Raw genomic sequence first — 21,190 nt, forward strand, 5'->3', positions numbered from 1 at the left:
CTCAAGGCCAGGGCAGGCTGGAACTGTGCGCTAGGTAGAGAAACTGGTGGCGGGTTCTATTGTGAGGAGGAGGGCGAGGGTCCCAAGATGTTTACGTGGGTGGGTGAGCTCCTGCCACTCTTTCTGGAGCAAAAGCCCTGGCAAGAGCGGGCATTTCCAGACTTAAAGTGGTGTGACAAAAGCACCGCTGGACGGGAGTGAATTCTGTTAATCATCCAGAAGGTGCTTCGTTAACTGGGCCCACTCCTCATTCCAGAGGAAACTGAGTGACTAACACATCCAAAGGGGCTGGAAGACCCTGGACTGCTGGGCCAGGATGACATTTAATTAGCTTTACTTCTCCTTTCTGCCTCTTCTGCTGTGGATTTCCTGGAACTCAGTGTCTGAGGAGCAAGTGTGGAGCCATGGAAGGTAGCTGGATGCTTCAGGAATATGGACCTGGGCAACCTGACGCCGGCAACAGGAGCTGGAATCAATAAAAACTCTTATTTGGTGTTGGTGATCACAGTTCTGTTCCCGGTTGGAGGACAAGGAAGGAGGTGTGGGGTGGCCTTCAGCCTGGGTGAGCTGGTGGAGGAGGGGAGAAGGAAGAGGGAGAGTCAGGAGGGAGTTCCAGAACCTGAGGGCACAATTCTGAGTGAGCTCACCGCGGGCCCAGGATTCTGGAACTTGGGCTGCCTGATGGGCCCTATATGAAAGATGTAGTAGGGAAAAGGAGCGACAGCTGGCTAAAGGGCCCCCCCCCCACAACCCTCCCCGCACCCTAGGATAGCGGCCTCTCTCTGCTGGTCCCAGGGTGCCATGGAGATGGACAGCACGGCGGCCTCCGCACGTTTCCACCAGCCTCACATGGAGAGGAAGATGAGTGCGATGACCTGTGAGATCTTCAACGAGCTTAGGCTAGAGGGCAAGCTCTGCGACGTGGTCATCAAGGTCAATGGCTTTGAGTTCAATGCCCACAAGAACATCCTCTGTAGCTGCAGTTCCTACTTTAGGTATAACAGGGTTGCCAAACTAAGCCAAGGGGGGAATTGGGCCCATTTTGAGACCTTTTGATCCATTTTCTGGTTACATCATTTAGGGACACTGTCAAAGCTCTGAGCTACCTTAGGCTGGCTCCTCTGTCTTCTGAAGGGGTACAGCTGACGATCAGGGCCTCTTTCTCTTTGATCTTTCACCTGCATTCCAACCGTTGGTGGGCCAGATGCTTTCGTCTTTGATTCTCACCCAAACCAAACTTTGGGAAGGTTGGACACTCCTACTGAATTTCTTACTTAAACCCATATGACAATGCTACTCCAGGCACCCCTTATACTCCTATCCCAGTAGAAACTTTTTCAAATAGGGTGATAAATTAACAAGGATTGAGGGGATGGGAAGGGGGAATGAGGGGAAGGTACCCAGGAAATAGTTTATCAGAAGAAAAAGGGAATTTGGGCCAAAACCATTGTAACCCAGGAGATGAAAGGGCTATTTTGTTCATGAGAGGAAAATGTTTGAGTAAATAATTCCAACAAAGATTTGATAAATATGTCCCACCGGTTGCTAAAAACTGTCATTTATCCTAGAGCAGGGTCCACAAAAAGACCAGCTAGTAAATTTTTGAGACAGGGTCTTGCTATGTTGCCCAGGCTAGAGTGCAGTGACATCATCATAGCTCACTGCAACCTCACACTCCTGGGCTCAAGCAATCCTCCCACCTAAGCCTCCCAAGTAGCTGGGACTTTAGGTGCTTGTAATCGCACACAGCTAATTTTTCTAATTTTTTGTAGAGATGGGGTCTTGCTCTTGCTCAGGGTGGTCTCAAACTCCTGACCTCAAGCAATTCTCCTGCCTCAGCCTCCCAAGAGTGCTAGGATTACAGGTGTGAGCCTCCTCACCCAGCCCATATAGTAAATGTTGTAAGCTTTGCAGGCCATACAATCTCTTGCAACTACTCAACTCTGCCTTTATACTGCAAAAGCAGCCATAGACAATACTAAATGAATGGGTATGGCTATATTTAAATAAAATTATTTATGGACACTGAAATTTGAATTTATTATAACTATCAGATGTCACAAAATATTCTTTTGATTTTCTTTTCCCTCAACCATTTAAAAATGGAAAAAACATTTTTAACTTGTGGGCAGTATGAAAGCAAGAAGTGGGCTGTAGGTTTGCAGACCTCTGTTCTGGGGAATGAATTTGATCTCTAAGCCCATATTTCCTTAAACCTCTTAGAAAAAGAAAGCAAAATATATAAGGGCAGGGACTCTGTCTTGTTCAACACCTACAAAAGTACCTTGCTACCTAGTAGGAGTCCAATAAATAGTTGTGGCATGGTAGTCATTTATTCATTCAATATTTATTGAGTGCCCATTTGGTGACAGGCACTATCCTGGGTACTGGAAAGAAAACAATGAATAAAGGGATGAACATTGCTGTTCTCATCGACCTTACCTTTCAGTAGGGGGAATAGGCATTAAATGAGTCAAATATATACCAGGTCATCGTAAGTGCTAGGGAAAATAAGGAAGATAGGGAGTGGTGGGTGGCAATTTTAAATAGGATTGTCAGAGAAGGCCTTGCTGACAAAGTGACATTTGAGCAAAAACTTCAAGGGGATGAGGGAGTGAGAAATATGGAGATCTGGGGCAGCCTTTCAGGCAGAGGGAACAGCAAGTACAAAGAACCACAGGTGAAAGCACCTCTGGTATGTTCAAGGAATGGAAAGGAGGGAAGGGAGGCCAGAGTGAGAGGAAGGGGAGAGAAAATACAAAGGTATTAGTGGCCCAGATGTCAGAGGGCTTTTGTAGTTCCTGATAAGGACTTTGTAGTTTACTCTGAGTAAGAGGAGAAGTCATTGGAAGGTTTTAAGTGGAAGAGGAACTTTAAACTTTCAAAAGGATCACTCTAGGCCAGGTGCAGTGGCTCGCGCCTGTGGTCCTAGCACTTTGGGAAGCCGAGGTGGGAGGATTGCTTGAGCCCAGGAGTTGGAGACCAGCCTGGGCAATAGCAAGACACTCCCCACCCGACCAGTCTCTACAAAAAAATTAGCCAGCATGGTGGAGCACACCGGTAGTCCCAGCTACTTGGGAGACTGAGACAGGAGGATCACTTGAGCCCAGGAGTCGGCTGCAGTGAGCTATGATGACGCCACTGCACTCTAGCCCAGGTAACAGAGCGAAACCCTGTCGCAAAACAAAACAAAACAAAACAAAAACAAAAGTGAAAAAAAAAAAACCAGATCATACTGGCTGCTGGGATAAGACTATAAACTCTAGAAGTGTCAAAGGCAGAAGCAGGAAGATCAGTTAGGAGGTTACTTTGGGTAATCTAGGCAAGAGAGGGTAGTAGCCTGAACCAAGGTGATCAGAGTCTGCATATGTATTGATTGAATGAAACTTATCTTAAAAGCATAGTGCAAATTTAATTTCCTTAAGCAAGGTAGAATTTGGTAGGCCATGGGTTGAAACAGAAGAGGCCAGGGTTTTACCCCAAGTCCTAACTTTTAATTTCTCCCCACAAAATGAAAAAAAAAGACCTAGTTATCCGGAGGATAAGGTAAGAGCAACCAAACTCGAAGTTCTGGGAAAGGTTCTCTTCTTGCTCACTGTATAAAGCATATGCCTGTACCCCATTTTCTCAGGCAAATTATTTCCAACATGTGCACTGTGAACTATCTGGAAAATGTCCAAACTTTCCTCAAGAAGAAAAGGTGGGGGTGGGGGACACATGGCAAACAGGACAGAAATGTTTCAGTGGCTGCTAGTTTCTTCCTTTTTTCCAGAGCTTTATTTACAAGTGGCTGGAACAACACTGAAAGGAAGGTATACAACATTCCTGGCATTTCCCCCGATATGATGAAGCTAATCATTGAATACGCATACACCCGGACCGTGCCGATCACACCGGACAACGTGGAGAAGCTGCTGGCTGCTGCAGACCAATTTAACATCATGGGCATTGTCAGGGGTTGCTGCGAGTTCCTCAAGTCGGAGCTGTGTTTGGATAATTGTATTGGCATCTGCAAGTTCACGGACTACTACTACTGCCCTGAGCTGAGGCAGAAGGCTTACATGTTCATACTGCACAACTTTGAGGAGATGGTGAAAGTCTCAGCAGAGTTTTTAGAGCTCTCGGTCGCTGAACTTAAGGATATCATTGAGAAAGATGAGCTTAATGTCAAACAGGAAGATGCTGTATTTGAGGCCATCTTAAAGTGGATTTCTCATGACCCCCAAAATAGAAAGCAGCACATTTCAGTTTTGCTTCCTAAGGTCAAGTTTGGTTATTTTTGTGAATTTGTATCTGTTCATTCTTGATTCATTTATCCTAGTGGGATTGTCCTAAGAAGCCACATTCAGACGTATGACAGATTCCACAGCTGTATTTACATGTGCTTATATAGAAGGCATTTCCTACTATTCTCTGGAACTTTACAACTTTCTTTTCCCTTGGCATTGTCAGTTTCTGTTACCCCAGTTGTATTCTTTGACCAAAATTCTCCCTGGTGGTAGGGAAAGAGGAGGGCCTTCAAAAGAATTCTAAAGAGTCTTCCTTTCCACCCTTCCCCATTCTGTGAGTTTCCCTATACCCAAGGTATTAGTCGGACTAGGAACCAAATCATAAGTATTGCACACAATTGTGGCCAGTTGGTGCTAACTAGTGTTATTTTACATAGAGAGCCAGAGATATTCAATTACTGAACAATTACTACAGCTTTTTCTGGTCTAATAGTTCTGTCCAGTGGCTGAGGAATGGGCTCACTCTGTGACCACTTGAGGTGCCTTCTATCTAGCTCATTCTCAACATCAAAACGTATACCACTTCCCAAAAGCAAATATTTAAACTGGGAGTTATACATTTTGAAACAAGCCAAAATATTTTCAGCAATTCAAAGGCAGACTGTTAAGTTGGAGTTAAGGATATGGTATTTCCAGGCACCCTCACCTCATCTGAATGACTTTCTGCGTTTCTTTCTTAGGTTCGCCTGGCCCTAATGCATGCTGAGTACTTCATGAACAATGTTAAGATGAATGACTATGTCAAAGACAGTGAGGAATGCAAGCCAGTCATCATTAATGCCCTAAAGGCCATGTATGACTTAAACATGAACGGACCCTCTAATTCTGACTTCACCAACCCACTTACCAGGCCCCGCCTGCCCTATGCCATCCTATTTGCAATTGGTGGCTGGAGTGGTGGGAGCCCCACTAATGCCATTGAGGCATATGATGCTCGGGCAGACAGATGGGTGAATGTCACTTGTGAGGAAGAGAGTCCCCGTGCCTACCACGGGGCAGCCTATTTGAAAGGCTATGTTTATATCATTGGTGGGTTTGATAGCGTAGACTATTTCAATAGTGTTAAGCGTTTTGACCCAGTCAAGAAAACTTGGCACCAGGTGGCCCCGATGCACTCCAGACGTTGCTATGTCAGTGTGACAGTCCTCAGCAATTTTATTTACGCCATGGGAGGATTTGATGGCTACGTGCGTCTCAACACTGCTGAACGCTATGAGCCAGAGACCAATCAATGGACACTCATTGCCCCCATGCACGAACAGAGGAGTGATGCAAGTGCCACAACACTCTACGGGAAGGTAAAGAACCAGGGTGAGAGGGAAAGGTGTGCAAGCAAAGACCAGGCCCAGAAATGATGCTGTTCTTCCTTTCTGGGGGTGGATGGAAGACAGAAAGCGGCAGTACTCTTTGCAGTACTCACTCCTTCCTCAAATGACTAAGTGGCTATTTGTAACTATCTTTTATTTGACTTATTAAAAAGCAATGCATGCACACATGGAAAAAAGAAATTCAGAATGGACAGACTGGAACAACCTTTTTTTCTACTTCCCAGAGGTAACAACTTTAATGATCTTGGAACTCTCTTCACACAGGTCTACATATGTGGTGGGTTTAATGGAAATGAATGCCTGTTTACAGCAGAAGTGTACAACACTGAGAGTAACCAGTGGACAGTCATAGCACCCATGAGAAGCAGGAGGAGTGGGATAGGTGTGATTGCTTATGGAGAACATGTATATGCGGTAAGTTTATCTTGTACTACAACGAAAACAATACCCCCTAGATTTTCTATTAGCAAACAGTTTTACGCTACCATTGGTAAGGATGTGAAAAAACTTTTTTCATGGAAGATAACAGAAGAGGGAGGTATGAAATCAGTTTCCCTGCTGCTTCCCACCCAGCTTCCTCAGTGAACAGAAACAATGGTTAGTGGTCAACCATGTTGCATTTCTTTTGCTATTCACAGGTAGGCGGCTTTGATGGAGCGAATCGACTTAGGAGTGCAGAAGCCTATAGCCCAGTGGCTAATACTTGGCGTACGATCCCCACTATGTTTAATCCTCGTAGCAATTTTGGCATTGAGGTGGTAGACGACCTCTTGTTTGTGGTGGGTGGCTTTAATGGCTTTACTACCACCTTTAATGTTGAGTGTTATGATGAAAAGACCGATGAGTGGTATGATGCTCATGACATGAGTATATACCGCAGTGCTCTGAGCTGCTGTGTGGTACCTGGGCTGGCCAATGTTGGGGAATATGCAGCTAGACGGGACAACTTCACAGGATTGGCACTGCGAGATGAAGTAAAGTATTCTGCTTCGACAAGTACCCTACCTGTATGAGCCTCTTCATTTAGCTAATAAAAAGTCTAAGCAGTAAGAATTAATTCTTTTTTTAAATAAATGCAGTGTTTAAACTTGTAAGAGTACTGGAAAATGTTCAACTTAAGGGAGCCCAGGGCTGGATGAATGAGGGTGTAGGAGGAAAGGAAGAAGGCAATTATATTCAACAGTGCATAATTAAAGAAGGAAAAAAAATCACACAGTACGAACTAGCTCTAAAGAAATATGTTTATTTAAAACTTACACTGAGACAATTAGTAGCTTTAACACAGAACAAGATAGCTTCAGGAACATAAACAAGCTATTTTATAATGTCATGTCTCAAAGTGTTCTAAATACTACATCTCCTCTGACTTAAAGGCAGATAGTCAAGATTATGCTTTTAGTAGAGCAGGGGCCTAGATACTGCTAGCCCAAAAAACTCACCGTATCAATTCAAAGTAAGTATTTACTTTACAAAAATTCAAGGAGCCCCAGCACATGGATCATACAATCTTGAAACATCTAGAGCAAGTACTACTTTTCACCAGTGCATTATGCAGGAGGATTAAGTTAACAAGTGCTCTATAATATGTGCTTCAATGTAAGACATTTGTAGTGATGGTCATATAGAGTAAGACAAAAGCCCTACCAATGTGATAAAGAGCAGTCATTTGGCTATCTAATTAAATTCCTTGAAGCAAAATGACTACCATGCTGTGTTAGTGTTATTGTACTATGTCACTCAACTGTGAGCTGTTTTGTTTCTAATGACCAGAACGTATGTTATTATGAAAGCATTATAACAAAACCAAAAATGGACTATTCTCAAGAAAGTAACAAACCGGAATGATGAACTGTGCCAAAATATTTGACAGTTAAGGAGAGACTGAATTGTTTCTCAAATATTCTACAGTTAAAGCACCCTATTTTTCTAGTGTAGGCAGAGTACTTGCTTCACAGTACTGTATACTTTCAAAGACATGAAATGTGGCCAATACACCCTTCTTATTTAAGCTTAATTTGAGGAAAATACCAAAAAAGTCCCTTTAGTTATATCTGATTAGACCAAGTAACTAAAATATACAATTCAGCTCACTTGTATTATAGTATAGGGTTGATATTAGAATTATGAAGCAGAAAACGCAGTATTTTAAACATACCACATGCTACACTAGTCAACAGATAAAGAGGAAAAGTGTCCCCCAGGAACTGCCTTACCAGCAGCCTGAAGTATTGAAAAAACAAAAGCACACAAATCTTCCACAAATACTATCTTTCTAGCTTCAAATTTCTGTTCTACATTAAAAGATATTTAATTTTTTGGTCCCAGAAAAACTATACAAAACCAGGTGATCAAAACAAAATTATGTCAATGAATTTTAAGAGTTTTTGGCAAAAACGTTATTTTTGAACTGGCACAGCAAAAGCAAAGTTGAATATCAAGGTACACAAGACTAATCATGCAAACAACTGCAAGTGTGATGTATTACTTAAACACTAAGCTCATGACTGACATTCTCAATATATATATACCACTGATTTTTTTTTTTTAAACCACGGTGGGATAGGTATAGTTAAAGGATACCCATTCTAAGATATAAGTAGCCTCACCCAAAGTTATATATAGTTATCACTTTTTGGTGTAATTCTCTCTCCCTTCCATCAAACGAAAGCAAAAGCAACAAAGGTTTGCTTGAATACACATTAAGCTGTCCTTTAAAGCCATGTTTTTAACTGCTTAAATCACCAAACACAATCTTTAAGTTTTCATCAAAAAGGAAACTTCTATCCCAAGAAGCCGTTTTAGGCCTGGTCTTCATAATTAGAACCTTTCCAAATACTCTGGGAAGTTATTTCCAGTTTAGCATTTTAGAATGTCAGCCTTGAACAGATTTAAGCAAATCTGGTTTCTTTCCTTATTAACAAGTTAGTTAGGCTATTTCAGAAACACAAGTTATTGATGTGAAATCACAAGTGTGAATTCAAATATAAAAATTAGAAATCCAGTAGTCAGGAAAACCTGCACACATCATCATGCAACGACGGACTTACCCCTTCTTTTCAGCCATGGCCTAGGCTGCCTGCTGAGTTAAAAAACAACAGTTTCAACCAAGTTTTTAAAACCAGATTATACCTAAATCTTATGAATTATAATTTCTGCCACATCATGTGGAAAAAGATGACCCCACAAATAACTTGGTAATGATTGTCTCAGAAGACAACTCTGAGACCAAAAGACAAAAAACATATCACACCCTTCTGGAAAAAAACTGGCATCCTAGTGAGATACTAAATTATTTCAACACAACCAAGAAAAGGAAGTTTGCTAGCATAGTCTATCAGAGAGAAATGAGAACTTTACTCAATGTATGTCTTGCTTGCATATACCTCTCATAACTAAGAATTAGTGCTTCTCAGAATTCGAATGGCTTTTATTAAAATAAATGCAAAGAAATGGAAATTATAGTTTCCCAATCCCCACTTTAGTCAAAATTAAATGGATTTAAAGAAGATTTCCAACACATTTATTAAAAACCTTTGTCCTAGGCAGGGATACTAATTTAGTAATTTCAGAAAAGTTCTTAGTATACTGCCCAAGAACGAAAACATTAATAGTCTTGCAGCAAAATTTCTAGTTGTGCTTTTTTCTTTTTCTCCCCCGGAGACAGGGTCTCACTTTGCTGTCTGGGCATCATGAGGGCAGTGGCATCATCATAGCTCACTGCAACCTCAAACTCCTGGGCTCAAGTGATTCTCCTGCCTCAGCCTCCTGAGTAGCTGGGACTACAGGACCGCCCTACCACCCCCGACAAATGTTTCTATTTTTTGTAGAGATGAGATCTCACTCTTGCTCAGGCTGGTCTTGAACTCCTGACCTCCAGCAATCCTCCTGCGTCAGCCTCCCAAAGTGTGAGGATTACAGGCATAAGCCACCACGCCCGGCATTTTTTTCTTTTAATATTTGATCACACAACTGACAAGAAGGTTAACTATAGTGGACCAAGGGGAAAAAATAAACCACTGACCTTGTAATCTGACTTCTAGAATAGTATTCTGGAATGTCTAAGAAGGTAAAGACACTCTTTAAGAAAAAAGAAAAGTATACTGGACCGACATTACAAACCGTTATGAGTCCTTTATGTTAACTAAATGCTAAGAGTCAACCTGAGTGCTAACTTTATAAAGCTTGGGAGTGTGTAAGAGAATTACAAGAATGCATAAAAATCAATAAAAGCTAACTATAGTGATAAATCTTTAAGAGCCAAAACTATGCACCCAAATTTGGTATTCTAGTCCCAGGCAACATTCCAATAAAAGTCTAGGGCAAATGGATAGAATATAACAATCAGGGCCAGAAATAATAAGGCTACTCTTTAGCAACACTTCTCTAAAATTGTTAATTCCTTCCCATTTTGAAAAAAAAATTTTTTTCTTATAGAAAGGAATGATGAAGACTCTACGAAATATGCATTAGAGCAAAAATTAAAACTGAAGGCATTGAGTATCGATTGTCATAGGCATTATTTACACTCATTAACATATTCTCAAATAAGCCTGCAACTCCTGGAAAGAGTGTCTTTAAATTTTTAAATGCCTTTGATTTCTCAGTCTACACTAATAATACTTTTCTTCTTAGAGAAACAAATTTCACATATGTAACTTCCTCTGTATTCAATCAATCAGCAAAAGATCTATACTTTTGCCAACTACCATCATCTCAGAGTGGTGGCTTAAAGTCTATAAACACCTGCTAAAGAAATGAAAAATATTCAAAAAATGCATGAGCCACCCACAAATTTCTCATCAGTCACCTCTTTTAGAAATGAAAATATCATTTCTAGATAAATACAACAAAGTATCAATGCAAACATTCTGAAATCATCTCGCTGAAATCTTGTGCATCTTCCTTCAAATTTCAGTCTCACTATTGCACATGCCTCCTGCAGATAAGGGCTCAATGCATAAATTCTGACCTTGTCAAAACCCACCATTCTTGAAAAAATGAAAAAGAATATCAAAGTAAATGTGCAAATAAAATTGGTGCTTAAAGCATGTTCGAAACCTAAGTCCCCAAGACAAAGGAGTTACACCTTGTTGGCAGAAAAACAGCCAAGTAACTACACCTGATTTTTCCACTTGTCTTTAATAAGATCTCATTTAGTTAGCACATACACAGACAAAAGACAGATAAACATTGCAAGCTAACAAAAATTACCATGTATTGAACTGAGTTTCCCATTCTTCAGTTTTTAACTGTACTTCCTTGTTGAGGGGTAATAATCAGTTCACGTAGAAAATAAGTTATCGACATACTTTTTCAAGTAACAGTCTGTTTATCTTTAGCTTCACGAAACAGGTCTAACAGTCTTAAGCTGCATGTATTAGAGAACCTAGCATTCAATCTGAGAGCTTGGCACTCGCCGCATGTTTAGGGCATGCCGATGTATTTCCTGCATCTGTCTGATGCGGTCCTTCTGCCACATTAGGTTTTGAGGCATAGGATATCTCTGTGTGCCATGCAAGTACCGGTATGGGATCCTCACATGACAAGCAGTGGCTCTACACCGAGGTTGTGGCATGGGAGGAAGAAGCATCCACCGCTTTCTCTCAGCACAGTATCGGTAGGCTTCTTTCCGATACTGTTTGTCAATATCGTCACTGTTCTTCCAGCCACCAATAATGAAGACGTCATCTTTGTAATAGCAAATGGCTGCTCCTTCGATGCTGAGGACTTCTGGAGGCAAGCTTTCAAGGATCTCATCAGACACTTGGCTGGCAATTTTTCTTACTGCCTCTTCATTTTCTAAAGAATAACTCTTGGGACAGCATGATGCTGTCTGATAAAAGTTTGAATTGACCACAGACATTTGGAAAAAGCAGTAATTGTCAATAAGTGGCAAAGACTCCACATCTTGCCACTGTCGAGTCTCTGTATCATAGCAAGTAATTACAGCCCTTAATCCGTCTTCAGTGTCCCGGTCCACGGGAGTACGGGCAGCAATGTACACAAAGCGGTCTTCAATGGCTAGCGCTTTGACATCTCGAAGAATCTTTGGTGCCGATTCTAAGTTGTGCCATTTATCAAGCTCAGGATTATAAACGGTCACATCTTTAAAGCCAGGACTAAAGTTGCCATGTCCTCCAATGCTATAGAGCTTCCCTTTGACTTCTGTCAGCCCAAAAGAATGCTTTCTTGTCATCAGACTACAAACATGTTCCCACGTATTCAAATTCGGGTTATACCTTTCTACAGTTTTAGCAAACCCTGGTTCCATTGATCCAGCAACATACACATAGGACTCTGTTACTGCAACGGCATGTCCATCAAGGTGATTATGAATATGGGGCAGGTTTACCCATCTGTCCTCATCAACAAAATAGCCCACACATTCACTTAAATAGTCCCCTCCTTCTGACACACCTCCAATAACCATGATCACGTCCATGTTTTGCCCATAACGAGGTAATAATGAGACATGAGAAGCAGGGTGCTGGAAGGTGCCAGATTGTATATTCTCGGCTCTCAGGGCATGCCTCTCCACTGCATCGGCCACCAACTTGACACAAACTTCATTATTGGCTACCAGCCTCTCTGGTTTGACATGCCGGGTAAGGTAGGTAGGTTTCATCTGGGACAACCTGAGCAATTTAAAAAGTTCTTCAAAGTATCTCTCTCTCTCTTCAGCATTTCTCTGAACCCACTTCAAAACTGTTTCAAAGAGAACCTCTTCAGAATCAACTGTAATTTCTAAGTCTGACAGCCAGTCTCGAATGAGATGGAAAGGTAAAGTATAAAATTCTTCATCCTGAATTACTTTGTGGAAATTTCTCCGTATCATATCAGCAGCTTTCAGAGCAAGCTGGCTCAGGGTGTACATGTGAGCTAAGCTATGAATGGCCACACAATTTGAGAGATGAAGCTTTTTCTTGAGAAATTCTCCACAAAATTCTTTTAAACGAATTAATAGGAACCTGAAATCAAGGAAAAAAGATTAATTTTCAACTATGCATGCTTTATGTGGTTACATTGAGAGTGGCCGAATTATACAAATTGAAATGGTGAGATTCGTCTCATTTTATATATTAATACAACATCTGAAAAAAGAAAATCCCCCCAAATTAGAAAATACTGTGCTAGAAAAAGTATGTTTAAAAGCATATATAGGCCGGGCGCAGTGGCTCACGCCCGTAATCCTAACACTCTGGGAGGCTGAGGTGGGAGGATCGCTCAAGGTCAGGAGTTCAAGACCAGCCTGAGCAAGAGTGAGACCCCCGTCTCTATGAAAAATAGAAAGAAATGATTTGGACAGCTAAAAATATATATAGAAAAAAAAATTAGCTAGGCATGGTGGTGCATGCCTGTAGTCCCAGCCACTCGGGAGGCTGAGGCAGGAGGATTGCTTGAGCCCAGGAGTTTGAGGTTGCTGTGAGCTAGGCTGACGCCATGGCACTCTAGCCCAGGCAACAAAGTGAGACTCTGTCTCAAAAATAAATAAATAAATAAATGCATATATAAATCCCCACACCTCAGCCTCCCAAGTAGCTAGGACCACAGGCATGCGACACTGCACCTGGCTGGAGTTTTTAATTATGGTAAGTTTCCCTGGAACATATCATTTAATAAAGTACAATAGTCTCAAACTTTATTTTCACTTTAATTTGTCCTTGGCAAAGGCAAATTCCAACACAAACTTTCTCTGCCATCCTTTCCTAATCTCTTGCCAGTCACCAGCCTCTTCTTAAATGAAGCAGGGTCTCAATGAAGAGACCTCATCAAGCATCAGACTATGTGGCATAAAGTAAAAGCCAGGCAGGAACTGTGACTTCTTGAAGGCTCTGTTTGGTCAGATATCAGAAGGAACAGCAAGGAGTCTAGGCTTTGTGTCAGAGGTTTTAATTTCCTGCTCATCAGAACTTTCTCCTTGGGCAGCCAGATGGGGTGAGGTGCTTAGGGGAACCCAGCCCTGAGCTGGGTTCTCATTAAAGCAGGGATGGCAAGGCAAAAAACACAACAAAACAACACATGTAGGACAGTCTAGGTTAAAAAACAAAAGAGACAAGAGACTGGCTTGCCATGTAGCTGACTAGATGTCTGTCCACCTAAATCATTTAAAGTTAAATTAAAAAAAAAAACAAACCACACAATCCACAATAGTTACAGCCAAAGTCATAAATCTGGCAGCATTCAGCCTGAGGGTAGCTACTGTTTTACAAAGAGTAAGTTCCCAGAACTGAGAAGAACCTTAAACAATATAAGGATGACCTCATCAGTCCGACCTCTCTCTCAATTCATAACCATTTGTTACTATGGTTATTGTGCTTAATAACTATCTTAACTATAATATAAAGATGAATAGGACAGGCTCCCTTCACCCTTTTAAGGGGACCCACTGTCTTAGAGATAAAACAAAGACAAGGTAGAGTGGCAAGGGCTTTAGTGGCTCCCAGATATGTCTGGGTGCCAGGGTCACCTAGTTGCCAGACTGCCCTGAGCTCCTTTGTGTAGCAGGCACTCCAGGTAATTCTGAGATATATTCCCCCAGACAGGTGTTTGTAAGCACTGCTCTATGCAAACAATAGCTATCATGTACTAGGCCTCTGTCATGTGAAGGGCACCGTGTTGGGCATGTTCTATTATTTCTGATCCTTGTAAGTAAGTGCCCTGTAAGGTAGGCATGATCCCCAATAGACAGAATATACTGGGGGCGCGGGGCCCTGCCTCAGAGCTGATGGGAAGATTAAATCTTATGATTACAGGGCACTTTGAAGAGTGCCTGACACAAGACAGCTGCTCAGCAGCTGACAGATGGAGACAAGTTAGGAGTTCTAAGTAAACTGCCTGAAGTATGCTCTCCTCTCCTCACCTCTAACTCCCAATAAAGCAGGGCAAATCTGACAAACATAAGATCACATGACAGAAGCAAACACAGCTTTAGTGAGTGCGATAACACTTCTCCATCCATTTTCTTTCTTTTCACTCAAACAGACATTGACAGAGCTCCATGCATTTTCATTGAACAAACCTCCCTCCCTCAGACCTATACCCATCCCACTCTACCTTCTAATTGATGGCTCCGCCTCATACTTTGAGAAAACAGAAACAATCAGACAGGAACTTCATTTTCCTACCACTCAATCTACCTGCTGCTGTACCCTATCCTTTGCCTTCACGGTCCAACCTTTCCAATTTTATTTTATTTTTTAATTTTATTTTTTTCTTTTTTTGAGACAGAGTCTCACCCTATTGCCTGGGCTAGAGTGCCGTGGCATCATCATAGGTCTCTGCAACCTCTAATTCCTGGGCTCAACCAATCCTCCTGCCTCAGTCTCCCAAAGTACTGGGATTAAAGGCATGTACCAACACACCTGGCCTTTTCTTGTTGACCTGTCTTTTGTTGATGGGAAGAAAAGGGTCACCCCCTTCTTGGTTGCAGGGACTTTATTCCTGCAATTATTCCCCTGCTCCTAAAACACCAATTTCTCCTCTTCCACTGAATAAATTTCATCCACAAACATCCTCTAGTATCTCCTACCTTGGGTGGGTATTTACCTCCCTTGACCACCCCCCAAAACATTTCCACATGTGTACTATTTTTCTGATCCTCCTTATAAAGCAAGGGTTAACTAGCTCTTGTCAATACCATCATGGACCTCCAATGACCTATGGGTTGAGAGTTGCCACAAATGGCAACTCCCTCCTTGACATCCTTCCTTCCAAGGTTTCCATGGTATCAGTTGCCTCTGGTGGCTCCCCTTTAACATTCTAAAGAACCCCAGGGTCCTGCCTACCCTCTCTCCCTGCCCCTTTTCCATTTACACTCCCTAAGTAATTTCATTCAGTGCCATGGCTTTAATTAACATCTATATGCTAATTCCAGCCCCATCCCTGTATCTCTAGCTCCCAGTGCTCTTCTTTACTTTTTTTTTTGAGACAGAGTCACGTTCTGTTGCCCAGGTTACAGTACCGTGGCATCAGCCTAGCTCACAGCAACCTCAAACTCCTGGGCTCAAGCCATCCTCCTGCCTCAGCCTCCCGAGTAGCTGGGATACTGGCGCACATTACCATGCCTGACTAATTTTTTACATTTTTAGTAGGGACGGGGTCTTGCTCTTGCTGGTCTTGACTTCTTGACCTCAAGTGATCCTCCTGCCTTGGCCTTCCAGAGTGCTAGGATTACAGGTGTGAGCCACCGCCTGACAACTCCCAGTGCTCCCCAGACATCACCTTAACCAAAACCAAACTCCTAATCTTCCTCCCAAACCTGCTTTTACTGCAATCTTCCACATCTTAATAACTCCATCTTTCCAATTGTTTGGGTCAAAAAACTAGCAGTTTTTTCCCTCACCCCCATCAAATCCATCTACCCTACCTTAAAAATATATCTAGAACCAGAACACTTATCTTCACTTCCTACTCAATCCAAGCCTCCATCACCACTGCAACAACCTCCTACACTAGTCTCTCAGCTTCTGTCCTTGCCACTCTCTCCCCAAGGCTCCATCCTTTTTACAACACAGCAGAATTCATCAAATCAGACTGCATCATTCTTCTGCCCCACACCTTCCCATTTCATTCAGAGTAAAAGCTCAAGTCCTTCCTCAGGCCAACAAGGCCCTGTGGGATCTGGATCCATCATCATTGCCTTCCTGAGGCTTCTCCTGCACCTCTCACTCTGCATCCCTTTGATACAGCCACATTGGCTGCCGGCTGTTCTCTAACATCTAGACAAGCTCCATCTCAGGGCCTTTGCACCTGTGTTCCCTGCCTGAAACACTCTTTACCTCACCCCTCAGCTCTTTGCAAAATGCCGTCTTCGTAAGGCATTCTCTATCCAATTTAAACAACAGTTCTCTCCACCAGCGCTTTCTATGTGCCCCCGCCACCATGCTTTACTTCTCATTACAATGATAACAATCATCTAACAGCCTATATAGTCTACTTATTGTCTGTCTACCAACGGTAAATGCAGTAAGAAAAGGGACTTTTGTCTGTTTTGTTCACTGCTGAATCCCAGCATCGGGTGTGACACATAATAGGCACTCAATAGGTATTTGTTAAAATAATGAACCTGTAAGATGATACTGCCAAAACACACTCCTCCCCACCTCTATAAACAGTATTCATCTGCCAGCTAACCAGCCTCTAGAGCATCCATTCCTGTTCCCTACAATCTGTTTACCACAGTGGCAGAATAATCTTTTAAAATATTTAAAAGTCAGATCATTTCTTTACCCAGCTCCTCATCACACTCAGTCAAATCTAAACTCCTTATTCCAATGCATCTCACACACCCTTCTCCTATTCACCCACTAGATCCAGCCTCACTCGATTTTTTTTAAGTTCCTTCTCCAAGCCAAACTGGATCCCGCCTGAGGGCCTTTGCGCTATCAGCCTGGAATGTTCACCCCCCCCCCATCTTTACACCGCCAGTTCTTTCTTGCCATTTAGAGGTCGGTTTAAGTGTCATCTGCTTAGAAAGGTCCTTCCTCTACTCAATCACATCCTTTCATTTCTTTTGAACCTCAGCACAGCACACATCACATACTTTCCTTTCATTGCCTTTGTCCCTCTACCTAGAATCCGCGCTCCCTCGCGGGACCTGCGGCTGCAACCTCCGAGCCCAGCGCGCTGGCTGCCCCACAGCGGGCGCTCCCCGGCCAGAATGAACCGAATGCATCCACTGAGGGTTCGCTGGCTGCGGTTCCCAGACGCTGCTCTACCCGCTCCGCAGGCCCCTCCGCGGGTCAGCATCTCCCCTTCTCCGCGCGCGCCCTCCCTCCGCGCTCCCGCCTCCCTCGCCTACCTGTCGGCCAACTCCAGCACCTCGTGCACACTGCCGGTGCTAACGCGGATGCGCCCGGTGTACATGTATTCGATAACGGCTTCCACGGTGTCGGGTTCGGGCCCCGGCTCGGAGCTCCACTTGCGCATCTCCACCCGGCCCGAGCGGGACTCGGAAAACTGGCCTGAGAGCAGGGGCGTGAAGTACTCGGTGGCGGCAGCCAGCACCGAGCGGTGGGCCCGGAACTCGCGGCCTCCGGCCCCGCCGAAGCACAGGGTAATGTCACAGAACAGGCCCTGGCGCCGCTGCTCGTTCTGCCGCCAGGACAGCTCCGAGCAGTGAGAGCTGCACTCGAAATCCTCGGCCTCCGGGCCCGGATCGCCCCCGCTCGCCTCCATCGCAGAGATCCCGGGCCCAGGCCCAAAGTCAACCGTGCCGCTGCCTCGGACTTCGGCAGCCAGCCCCGCCGAGCCGGCAGCGGCCGTCTCCATGCTCTCCATCTCCAGCACCTGAAGAGATGCAGCCGCCGCCGCCGCTGCTGCCGCTGCAACAGCCGCTGCCGCCATCTTCACGCCGCCGCACCCCACCTCCGCAGGCTCAGAACGACGCCGCCGTTCTGGTGCAACACAGAGGCATTCTGGGATTAAATATGCGCGCGGGGCGGAGCCGGGCCGCGCATGCGCCGCCGCGCCCCCAGCAATCCGCCCACCTTTGATGGCGTTCGACTGCAATCCTCTCTCCCAGTACTGATGACTTCACCCCGGGCCTCCTACCCTGTTTTCGGTGGGAGGATGGATGCTCTCGGCGTCAGTTTGTAAAGTAAAAGCCACCTTAGACCACCACTCGTGGTTAAAGCCTTGATATATAAGAAAAATATAGGATTTTTACTTAAAATGTCTTTGGAGTAAACATTTTAGAAGATAAAAAGACCAAGCCCCGGCTAAGTGGATGAGGGTGAGCAAGTTACTTATTATCTCTGAACTAATTTATCTTCTAAAAACGGGGATATTGTCTGCCTTGGAGGATCACCGCAAGGATGAGATGAGATAATGCTCAAGTCAGGTGTTTTGCATAGAGCTTGGACCATAGTCGCTGTTGAAGATGAATAAAAACCACTTTGGGGTTTTAAGCAAGGGAGTAGGCCAGTTCAATGGGTTTTTAAAAACACCACTGGTGGCTGTGTGGAGAATGGACCCTACAGGGACAAAACGGGAACCAGGGGCACCACTTAGCAGACCAGATGTGGACAGATCAGAGGGAGAGTTAAAGGGTAAATCAACAGAACGTGGCAGCCAGAGAGTAGAGGAAAGGGTGACTCCCAAGCTTTTGGCCTGCGTATCTTTGTTTACCATTCACTGAGAAAGCCAGAGGTACAGATTTAGGGGAGAGGATAATTGGGGGTTTTGTATTTTTTTGATGCTAGTGTTTTGATTAACTCTATTTTTTTAAGAGGTAGATGAGCATTTTTAACACGTGTACTGAAACTATCAGAAAGTACAGTTCAAAGGGAATACAGATGAAAAGATACAGACGACAGGACGCAGCAGTATGCCTTTATTGTTACTATGTAGTTTATTTAAACCAAACTATGATAATACAGAGAAGAGACTGAGGTGGCAGCTGCCTAGAATCTTTGTGGATGACAGATGCAAAAGCAGCTGGGGACGAGTCCTTGGACCCACACTTCAGTTACAGACAGACAAGTCAGCTGCATAAATACAGAGAACATAAGACACAAGACATTTCACAGCTTTTTTCTTTGCGTTTCCATTTTAAACATATGTATGTTACAACTTTACATTTTAAATTACTACTGCACATATTTTGTGACAATGGTTAAGGATGCAATGGTCCCATCCCCTCGACGTAAGCAGACTTTGATCTGCAACACATAACGTTTCAGCGGGACACCAAACCAACCCTTAACACATAACATACAAAAAGATCCTTAAAAATCAGATTAATACAATGTTCTTCATGTTATGTAAGGAGAAAGAAAGGGAGGTGGAAAAACAAGACATCAGGGGTGCTTTAAATGTATAGTATCTTGAGGTCTTAAAAATTTCATTTCCTTCCTCCAAGGGAAAAAAAAAATGTTTTAACTAATGAAAAAAGAAAGCAACATCATAACACCCTACAATGAGGAAGAACACTATCCTGACAGTGCTTAGATGCTTCCATATAATAAATACAGCAGGTAGCAGAGCAAATGTCACAAGTATTGGCTTGGTTTTTATTTCTATGCTTATAAAAAAAATATTAAGCTTCTTTGTGTGGACTGAACAAGTGTTAGCCTCTGGGTGTTGGCCTTCAGTGCCTGTACACCAGTGGCTGTTTACATTCCAGGCCATTCTATGGCAGGCTTCACTGCCAGCTGTCTGCACACTTTTTCCCACGGGGAGGAGTTCTTGTCTTCAGTTTACTGCAACAGGGTTCCTGACTCAGTTACATGCTCATGTGTTCAGGAAGAACATATGAAATATCATCCCACGGATGACGATACAGCCCCTGCTTCAGCCTCTTCTGGTCAAGATAGTGTCCTAAAATGAAGCAAATGCATCTTTTTGTTAGACTTCTGTAAGCCTGGTGAGGAGGGAAGGATAAGGAAGGGACATCTTTCTAATAGAAAACAAGCAGATATAAAGCAGTGGAGCAGTGGATCCAGATCCATTTCATAGGGAGATACGGCACATTTGGTAAAAGGGAACCATTGGATTTAATTCTGTTTTCCTGGGCTAGCAATCGTGCCTAAGAACAAACGATAAAGATAAGGGGGAACTTACAGTAAGAATGGAAGGATTAAGAACAATGATTAAGGGCTGGGCACAGTAGCAAGAGTGATGACCCTGTCTCTACAAAAAAACAGAAAAATTAGCTGGGCGTGGTGGCACGAGCCTGTAATCCTAGCTACTTGGGAGGCTGAGACAGGAGAATTGTTTGAGCCCTGGAGTTTGAGGTTGCTGTGAGCTATAATGATGCCACTACACTCTGGCCTAGTAGACAGAGCAAGACCCTGTCTCAAAAAAACAAAAGAAGGCTGGGCGCGGTGGCTCACGCCTGTAATCCTAGCACTCTGGGAGGCCGAGGCGGGTGGATCGCTCAAGGTCAGGAGTTCAAGACCAGCCTGAGCAAGAGCGAGACCCCATCTCTACTAAAAATAGAAAGAAATTATCAGGTCAACTAAAATACATATATATAAAAAAAAAAAAAAAAATTAGCCAAGCATGGTGGTGCATGCCTATAGTCCCAGCTACTCGGGAGGCTGAGGCAGTAGGATCGCTTAAGCCCAGGAGTTTGAGGTTGCTGTCAGCTAGGCTGACGCCACGGCACTCTAGCCTGGAAAACAGAGCAAGACTCTGTCTCAAAAAAAAAAAAAAAAAAAACCAAACCAAAACAACAAAACCAACCAAACAAAAAAATAATGATTAAGAAAATATAACGACTCTAGGCCGGGCGCGGTGGCTCACGCCTGTAATCCTAGCTCTGGGAGGCCGAGGCGGGTGGATCGCTCGAGGTCAGGAGTTCGAGACCAGCCTGAGCAAGAGTGAGACCCTGTCTCTACTAAAAATAGAAAGAAATTATCTGGCCAACTAAAAATATATATACAAAAAAAATTAGCCGGGCATGGTGGCTCATGCCTGTAGTCCCAGCTACTCGGGAGGCTGAGGCAGTAGGATCGCTTAAGCCCAGGAGTCTGAGGTTGCTGTGAGCTAGGCTGATGCCACGGCACTCACTCTAGCCCGGGCAACAAAGTGAGACTCTGTCTCAAAAAAAAAAAAAAAAAGAAAATATAA

General features: G+C 43.6%; 3 protein-coding genes across 7 annotated transcripts in view; 1 reads left to right on the top strand and 2 right to left on the bottom strand.

Annotated features, from left to right (window-relative positions):
- Nucleotides 1-35: 35 nt before the first annotated feature.
- On the bottom strand, nt 36-18,082 carry KLHL11 (kelch like family member 11). 2 transcript variants are annotated; one of them, XR_006728985.1, is made up of 3 exons: nt 17,418-18,082; nt 10,829-12,585; nt 36-466 (listed from the first exon to the last, which is right to left on the bottom strand). XR_006728985.1 is itself a non-coding variant. In XM_045526529.1 (2 exons), exons 1-2 carry the CDS (start codon nt 17,960-17,962, stop codon nt 11,004-11,006), a joined length of 2,127 nt encoding a protein of 708 aa, XP_045382485.1. In that variant the 5' UTR covers nt 17,963-18,082; the 3' UTR covers nt 10,738-11,003. The 2 variants fall into 2 exon arrangements, 1 of the variants encoding a protein (XP_045382485.1); XM_045526529.1 differs by lacking the exon at nt 36-466 and having other exon boundaries at nt 10,738-12,585.
- KLHL10 (kelch like family member 10) lies at nt 657-6,663 on the top strand. Its single transcript, XM_045526530.1, has 5 exons — nt 657-995; nt 3,773-4,262; nt 4,970-5,587; nt 5,882-6,031; nt 6,256-6,663. Exons 1-5 carry the CDS (start codon nt 802-804, stop codon nt 6,628-6,630), a joined length of 1,827 nt encoding a protein of 608 aa, XP_045382486.1. The 5' UTR covers nt 657-801; the 3' UTR covers nt 6,631-6,663.
- An 863-nt stretch (nt 18,083-18,945) lies between the features above and the next one.
- Nucleotides 18,946-21,190, bottom strand: part of ACLY (ATP citrate lyase) — a 39,472-nt gene continuing 37,227 nt past the window's right edge. For all 4 annotated transcript variants that reach the window (XM_045526531.1, XM_045526532.1, XM_045526534.1 and 1 more), the window contains one exon: nt 18,946-19,936. In XM_045526531.1, the coding sequence (XP_045382487.1) occupies nt 19,842-19,936 (95 nt within the window). In that variant the 3' untranslated portion in view covers nt 18,946-19,841. The remainder of the gene's footprint in view (nt 19,937-21,190) is intronic.

Source organism: Lemur catta, chromosome 15 (genome assembly GCF_020740605.2).
Source record: "Lemur catta isolate mLemCat1 chromosome 15, mLemCat1.pri, whole genome shotgun sequence".
In the NCBI taxonomy this organism is placed as follows: Eukaryota; Metazoa; Chordata; class Mammalia; order Primates; family Lemuridae; genus Lemur; species Lemur catta.

What these genes read in the sequence shown, in the direction of transcription:
- KLHL10 (XM_045526530.1), top strand. Translation starts at nt 802, where the DNA reads ATGGAGATGGACAGCACGGCGGCCTCCGCACGTTTCCACCAGCCTCAC. An exon ending in AGCTGCAGTTCCTACTTTAG is followed by an intron (nt 996 to 3,772) that starts GTATAACAGGGT and finishes CCTTTTTTCCAG; the next exon opens with AGCTTTATTTACAAGTGGCT. An exon ending in TTTCAGTTTTGCTTCCTAAG is followed by an intron (nt 4,263 to 4,969) that starts GTCAAGTTTGGT and finishes TTTCTTTCTTAG; the next exon opens with GTTCGCCTGGCCCTAATGCA.
- KLHL11 (XM_045526529.1), bottom strand. Translation starts at nt 17,962, where the DNA reads ATGGCGGCAGCGGCTGTTGCAGCGGCAGCAGCGGCGGCGGCGGCTGCA. An exon ending in GTGCTGGAGTTGGCCGACAG is followed by an intron (nt 12,586 to 17,417) that starts GTAGGCGAGGGA and finishes CCTTGATTTCAG; the next exon opens with GTTCCTATTAATTCGTTTAA.